This window comes from Amborella trichopoda, chromosome 7 (assembly GCF_054954075.1).
Source record: "Amborella trichopoda isolate Santa Cruz 75 chromosome 7, AtrichopodaSantaCruz75HAP2 v2.0, whole genome shotgun sequence".
Taxonomy (NCBI): Eukaryota; Viridiplantae; Streptophyta; class Magnoliopsida; order Amborellales; family Amborellaceae; genus Amborella; species Amborella trichopoda.
In genome coordinates, this window is record NC_142342.1 from 12554101 (window position 1) to 12562443 (window position 8343).

The 8343-nt window shown below is 36.9% G+C and overlaps 1 protein-coding gene across 1 annotated transcript; it reads left to right on the forward strand.

Annotated features, from left to right (window-relative positions):
* The first annotated feature begins 1284 nt into the window (after positions 1–1284).
* On the forward strand, positions 1285–6841 carry LOC18428639 (polygalacturonase QRT3). The gene is made up of 3 exons (XM_020663851.2): positions 1285–1520; positions 1973–2206; positions 5660–6841. Exons 1-3 carry the CDS (start codon positions 1365–1367, stop codon positions 6743–6745), a joined length of 1476 nt encoding a protein of 491 aa, XP_020519510.1. The 5' UTR covers positions 1285–1364; the 3' UTR covers positions 6746–6841.
* Positions 6842–8343: the final 1502 nt, after the last annotated feature.

The following is an 8343-nucleotide window of genomic DNA, read 5'->3' on the forward strand; positions in this document are numbered from 1 at the left end:
ATTTTAATTTTTTTTTTAGATTTTTTTATGGCTTAATCCGATCTATTCGGCCGATTCCAGATCCGCATCGCTGATTCTTGATCCGGATTGTCAATTCACCGATCCAGATGGGTTTTTGGGGTGCCCGATCCGGGTCACCGATCCGCTTTTTAAACCACTGGTCGAATGTATAATTTCGAGGTACCCCTTCACAACTAGGTTTTATCTACAAAGATAAAAACCCAAAAAAAAACAAAATCTAAGTATATACATAGGATAATTAAAGTCCTGCATCTCAACTAACAGTGGGTGTTGGATAATGAATAATAGCTAAAATCGCACAAAAAGAAGTCAAATTTGGGATAATTTAGGCGTTGACACGGAGAGACGCGTCTGAGTGAGTGGAGACGACCACTTTCCCTAACTAAACTTTGTTATCCATCCATCAACTACGCGTCACCGAAAACAACCGGTCTCATATTTAACCCAAAACCGAAACGCCTAAGAATCTCCACGCTGTTACAGTACACCGTATATACCAACTTCCGCCTAGGCTAGAGTGGCAACGGGCCGGGACAGCCTTGCTCCTAGCCTACGCTAAGTGCCAGCCCAGGCCGGGCTAGAAAAAATAAAGGAAACAATAAAAGGATAAGGCTGGGTTGGCATTGGCCCTAGCCCGCCCGCGGGCCACAGCGCATGCCAATAGGTAGTCTCTCTTTTATTTTTTTTGACTAATATCAATAACTTTTATTGAATAACTACATGAAAAGCATCGGTTACATATCCGAAATTAAAGCATAAAAAAAAAATTGGGCAAAGATAGACAAAACTTAGCTAATCTATCACCCGAATATTGTTTTCTCGATAGACATGGGAGAATGAAGCATTCAGCAAAAGTGAAACATTGGCTTCTCTTTCAGATCGTTCATGTAAAGTTTATGCACCTGCAGCAAAAATTTCGGAACTCTATTCTATTAACCAGTCAGGGGCGATTGTAGGGTAATCTCTCCTCTAGGCCGAACCATTTTAACGCCCGGCCGCCCCACTCATTACCAACCCTGCTTCTAGGGTGGCATTGGTCAAAATGGCAGAGTGGGGAACATTAGTCCAAAAGAAATTGGGGTATTGACGACATTTACCCAAAATGCAAGGTCCCTTCCTTTTTATTCTCTCTCATGAGAAAGAGAGATATCTCTCTGTTTAGGCCGTTGGCGTAACTTACTCGGTGAAAGCGTGGCAATTGGTAATCTCTCCCCTGGCAAATGAGGCCGAGGTATCTCTCTACCAAATTTATTTAAACCCCCTGATTTTTATTCTTCCATATTTCCCATTTTTCTTTTTTATTTCTCTCTCTCTCTACTTTACAAACTTTGCAGAGAGAGAGAATGAATCTGACCAGCGTTCTTTTTCTTTCTTTGTTGTTTGCTTCAGCTTCAGCGACTCCTAGAGTCTCTGTGTCTGAGTACTATGCAAGGTTTAAGAACCGGGCTGCAATCCACCGGGCTGCAATCCACCAGCAATCCAAACTTGGAATAGATAAGGTGGTTTTCTAAAGAACAAGAAAATGTGGTCTTTTTCCTATTTAAATGTGAAAATGTGGTTTTTTCCCTATTTAAATGTTAATGTAAAGAATTTTGGATAGTGCTTCACAATCCAAACTTTAGAATAGATAAGGTGGTTTTCGAAAGAACCAGAAATGTGTTTTTTTTTCCTATTTAAATGTTAATGAAAAGATTTTTGGATAGTGCTTCACCTTGATTTTTATTTGGGTATTGATCTGTATAGAAGAAGGAGGTGATGAAGTAGAGCTAGAGTAAATGTGGTTTTTATAGATGATGATTTGGTTTTGATTTTAAAATTTGAGTATATATGGATGGGTTGATTCTACATAGAAGGAGGTGGGGTTTTTGAATGTGATGGATTGAATTTTCTTATTGATTCTGGGAATGGAGTTGTTTTAACTTTTGTTGTTCATTTAATTCTTGAATTGCAGAGTGGGGGTGGTAAGGTTTTCTATCCAGTGGAATATGGGGCCGACCCGACGGGCCAGAATGATAGTAGCGATGCGATCATGAGCGCGTTGGCAGATGCTTTCAAGGTTAAGAGCGACAATGTACTGTTACCGGGGATAAGAGATTTGGGAGGAGTGGAGATCGACTTGCAAGGAGGAAGTTTTAAGATTTCAAAGCCCATCCTCTTCCCTGCCTCTGGCGGTGGCAATGTTCTGGTAAGCAAACCAAAACCTTCTCTCCCTCTCTAGAGCTACTCCAAATTAAAGATGTGAAATAATCATCTCAAATGCTTATAAGTGAAATTACCAAAACACATTCAAATGTAGTCTAGATTAATATTAATTTTTAATCTACCTTAAGACTCATCGTTTAAATACATCTTTAAATCGTTATCATGGATGATGTATCTATTTATAAGCGCCTGCCAAGGCTGATTAGTGGTAATGAATCTACAACACTAGAGTGTGGGGGTTGACGGGCTAGGGACAAAACTTATTAATCGCCTAATCTAAACACATTAATGGACAATGGCTCCAATAAAGAGGAGCAATTTAAAACTACCACTGAAAAAGTCTCCCCTCGAAACCCATAGTATAGCTACATATTTTTTTGAAATGTTTTTTTGTTTATTTAATGACTTTCTTGATGGTTCTCTATAGTCCTTATATTGCTCTCACAAACATCTAATGGACTCGTAACATAAGTAGTCAGGCTGATATAACGTCTTGAATTTTATTTCTACATCTTGTGTTCTATTACTGTTAAATATAGGGAGCCCTTCCCGCTGATCTACCAAAAAACGGTACACGTAGAGGATAGATTCTTCAATGTTGGTGCAATATCGGAGACTCCTCAACCATTGCTTGAAAATAGGAGATCAACCCTTGGTGGGAAATATGAGAGGCCATGACATTGTGGACAGTTATATTTGGCTTAAAGAGTCAATGTACGATGTGAAGAGTAAGTGATAATTCATGACCACTGATCAGGTCTCATGCCTAACAATCTTTTGTCCACAAAGAAAACCTCCCACTTGAAAATGTAGAGAAGTGCGCCATAAAAAAAGGTGAGAAGTAGAAACCTTTTCCATCAGTATTGCCAACCCTCGTTAATAAAAGGAGTGCATGAGAACCTCTTTCATCTTCCACACTGCTCTTTTCCCTACTATTATTATAATAAATAAAGGCAAAAGTCGGCCTAAGTTATGGATATTTTGAGCCTTGGGTTGGATGCCCTACCAACCCACTCAGTACTAATTACCAATAATGGTATTTATTCCCCTCTTTCATTTCCTTTTTTATGTTTTCTTTAAATTGTTCTACTATTTAAAATGTAAAAAGGAAGATTTTGCGGTCCCAATTGCAGGTGTGGTGTCACACCAAGAAAAAATAAATCCTATTTATTCATCAGATGAATTTCTTAAGGTAAAAAAGAAGAAAAGAAAATGTGCTTTGGAAAGTAAATGATTTTCCAAATCAACACCCCTATAGAATTGACTCTAGGGCATCCATTGGACTTCAATGGCTCGAAATCCTTCATTTTTTGTTTTATTTTTTGAAAAGGAGATCAGTCCGGATTGCATATACTATTTACCTTTGTTATAAGGTGGTTATAATCACTCCTAGACATTAGATGGAAAATTGGTTAGCTTGGATTATGTTATGAAGTTCGACAATGTGATGGACAAAATGATTATGACCTCTTTGTACAAAAAGTAAAGAGCCTTTTTATATAGTTTTCCATATCACAAAGTGAATAAAAAATATTTCTAAAGTACAAATATTACTCAATTTAAGAGCTTACCCAACAATATATTTGGTCGTATATGCTCCCATTTCTATTATTTCTTTATTTTTCACACTTTTATAATCCAAGGCAACCATTTATTTTGGAAAACTTTGTCTGCATCATAGTTGGAGTAGTTTATTTTTATAGGTTTTGTTATCATACCCCTACATGTGGAGTATTTCGTTAATGTACTAACATTTTTTGACACTTGATGTCCTTATTTTATAATGTAGTAACTTTTTTGCCTAGGGATATTTTAAGTAATTAGTCAAAGGGAAAGTAGAAATGCTTAACCAAAACAAAAGCATTTATTGGCCGAAAAGTATATAATGAGACCATTTACCTGTACAAAGTATATAATGAGACCATTTACCTTTACTACAAGGTGGTCACAATTAATTTTGACCATGGGATACGAAATTGGGTGGCTGCATTTATTTCATTAACCAATCTCAAATATTTATTAATTCTCTTTACTCATCCAAAATTATCACAACCTATAACTATAATATTACGTATTGAAATTGTTGGGTATATTACATTCCATTGGAATCCAAAACTATCCAATGGAATATAATATAGAGAAGGAAAGAAATATATACAATGAGATCATTTATTTTTTATATAAATAGGTGACAAAATTATCCAATGAAATATAATATAGAGAAGGGAAGAAATGTATACAATGAGATCATTTATTTTTTATATAAAGAGGTCACAATTATCGATGACCGTTAGATTTGAAATCTCGTGGTTGAGGATGTGTCATTGTTTAGACAATATGATGCTAGGAAGAAATCAGCACTATCGATTTTGGATCTCGGGATTTGTGATTCTCAATGTGATTTTCAAAAGGAAAATTTAGAGGACACAAACATGAATAAAAAAATGCCAAAAGATCCATTTTTTTCACAAAAATGATGCAAATGACCAATCCACATTTTGTTTTTTTTTTTTCATGTTTTCTCCTTGATCCAAAGTTTACAAATGTAGGACTCTTTTTTTTTTTTTTTTTTTCTTTTTTTTTTTTTACCGTCAAATGGTAGGGTTGTGTCTTTTGTTTAGGGCACTTTGGGACCTGTTTGATACCCTAATTGTTAGACCTTGAACTTCATTCATCGGCTGATTCAATATTTGTGACAACGGAGAAGTTTCAAAATATATATTTACAGGCCTAATATCTATGACATCCGACCAGTTCAATCTTTAATGCGGTCCGATAATTACGACATGATGCCCGTCCCAAAGTGCCCTAAAATTTAAGTCAACCCTACCATTGGAGAAAAACAGAATAGAGAAAAAAAGGTCCAATATTAGTAACATTAGACTGAGACGCAAATGTAAAAAAATAATAAAAGCATGGGTGACCCAAATCCTTTGTATAATTTTTACAAAAATAAATGGATCTTTTGTTAGTTTACTGTCCCTTTTGTGTCTGAATTGGTTGCTTATGATTTGAACGTGTGAATAAGAGGCACTTAGATATGACCAATATAACGTCGTCCACTGCTGACATTTATTAGCTTTGAATTGTTTTGTTTACTATATGTTTATTGAAAAAGTATATAATGAGAGCAATTAACTTTAGTACAAGGTGATCGCAATTAATCCAATGATAACTTTAGTATAAGCTGATTACAATTAATCATGATCATTGGATGTGAAATTGTGTGGGTGTATTTATTTCATTGACTAAACTTAAAGTTCAAAATAATTTTTTTCAAACTTTGTGACACGCTCAATCAGATTTCACATTGGATGGTTGTAAATAGTTGTGACCTCCCTATAACAATAGGAAATGGTTTCCTTGTATACAATCCCATGTTTATTTTATTGTATTCTTTTGAGTTTTGACATGTAAAAACTTGTGAGCGATACAGATTCATGGTGGCTCACTCAGAGCATCAGACGATTTCCCTACTGATCGTCGCCTGATCGAGTTGTGGTCTCCATCCTCTGTTAAAAAACCCTCAAACCCTTTTGCCCAAATCATGGCACAGCAGGCACAGGGCACGTTTTACGAGGATGTGACAATGCGTGACATCATGTTCGATGCCAACTTCCGTGGTGGAGGGATCTTGGTTATCGACTCGGTCCGGACGCGAATAGACAACGTCTTCATTGCCCACTTTATGACAGATGGCATCCTTGTAGAGGGCGGCCATGAGACCTTCATCACTGACTCCTTTGTGGGGCAGCACATTACTGCGGGTGGTGACCCTGGGGAGCGCAATTTCTCTGGTACCGCAATCAACCTCGCTAGCAATGACAACATTGTTACAGATGTTGCAGTCTTCTCTGCGGCCATAGGTGTCCTTCTTCGGGGCCCTGCAAATATCCTCACAGGGGTACATTGTTATAACAAAGCAACCGGATTTGGAGGAGTTGGCATATATGTCAAGCTTGCAGGACTGGCTCAGACACGTATCTCGAACTCGTACATGGATTGGACCGGTATTATAGCTGAGGACCCGGTGCAATTTCATGTAACTAATGGTTTCTTCTTAGGGGATGGAAATATCGTCCTAAAATCGGTGAGTGGAAAGATGCATGGAGTGAACATTGTGGACAACATGTTTGCTGGGAATGGCCAGGGGGTGCCAATCGTGAAACTTGATGAGACGGTAACAAAATTTACAGAGGTGGACCAGGTGGTGGTCGACCGCAACAATGTGATTAAGATGTCCCTCATATCGACTGTGGGTCAGATGGTGGTGTCTGGTGTTGGGAAGAAGTGGGTCGCTGATTTCTCACCTTTGTTGCTATTTCCTGGAAGGATCAATCACGTCCAGTACTCGTTCTACACAAAGGCCAGAGCATCAGGATTGAAGAGGTTTACTGCAAATGCAATCACAAGCGTGTCGGGAAATACGGTGGTTGTCGAGTCAAAGCAAGCAGTCGATGCAGTGGTGTCTGTGAGTGTTGATCAGAATGCTAACCCAGGGGAGACGAGCTTGTATGTCTAAATGAAGACACAAAGTTCATTGATCCATGCACATGTATGAAAGATGATATATGCCTTCCACCTCGATATATATTCATTAAGTTGTCTTTCTTGCTCCTGAGGCGATTTTTAAGTTTCTTTCTTACTCTTGAACTTATACGCTAGTTAAATGATTTATCAAGTCTCGATTTTGTTCTTCCTACAGTTTCACATACTACTCGCGCGGGCAATAAAGCTTGCAAAAATAAGAAACATAATTGAAATAACAGAAATAAGGTTTTTGATGAGTTAATTACATATGCACTTTATAGGGAAAATACAGTATGCTCATGTTATATGCGAATATGATATTCAAGTTCAGCTAGCACAACGTTTTTTTTTTTTTAATGAAATTACTTTTAGGTCCTCATGATAGTTTTCCTTTTTGTGTTTTTTATTCAATAGAAGCGGCTTGCAGTTAGAATTCTCGGACTGATCATTCTCTATTCTTTTGAAAGGATTTTTTTTAAAAAAAAACAGCGGTATGAGGTCCCCATCCTTGGATTGCTTCTTATTGTTTAAATAAAAAAAACGGCCAGAGATTAGAATCCTCATATCAATTGTTTTCTTTTTTAAAAAACAGTGGGCCGAGGTCCCCATCCTTTTACCGCTCCTTATTATTTGAAAAAGATAGCGATCCGAAAATGCAAACCTCCTCAAACCGCTTGTTATCATTTGAAAAAGAACAACAGTTCGAGAATGTTAACTAACCTCAGACCGCTCCTTCTGTTCCCAATTTCTCTTCTCACTTTAAATGAAATGGGGCACACTCTTTCGGCCCCTTCAAAAGGAAATATAAGTTTGCCTTAAATTTGAAGCCCCCAATTCATAATTGCAGTAACTCAAAGCTCGTATTGGCTGTTACTGTTGGAATTCTTGCAAACTACACAAGAATAAAAAGAGGAATGACATGTTATAAATAATACTTTAGATAGAATACACAATTTGGAAAGTTAATTGGGGAGAGGAGGAGCAGTCTGAGGTTAAGATTCTCGGTCCGCTATTTTTTTTTCAAATGATAACAAGTGGTCCGAGGTTCTCATTTTCAGTTCACTATTTTTTTCAAAACCAGTCCGCAGTCCGAGGATGTGGACCTCAGAATGTTATTTTTTCTGAAAAGAAAGGGAATGATCGGTTCAAAGATTCTAACCTCCGACCGTCCCTACTAAATAAAAAACAAAAAAACAAATTAAAATGCGGTCCGAAAAAGACATCCCCAGACCAAAGGGGTAATTTCATAAAAACAAATTATGTTTACCGACCTTGGATGTAATATTCGCATATAGAAAGAGCATACCCTATTTTTCTTACTTATATAGGGTTCGTATGTAATAAACTCTTTTGCATAAAACTGGGAGGAAAAACAAAATAACGCATATTATACTTCTAAGTATTATGGAATAAGGTGAACAACATCTTATCGCAATATTCATATTATAATTCTCATTATTATGGAATAAGGAGAACAAAATCTTATCGTGATTTTCATATTATACTTCTTATTATTATGGAATAAGGTGAACAAAATCGTATCACAATTTTTAGTTCTTACCGATAGAAATCAATGGGATTCATGAACAT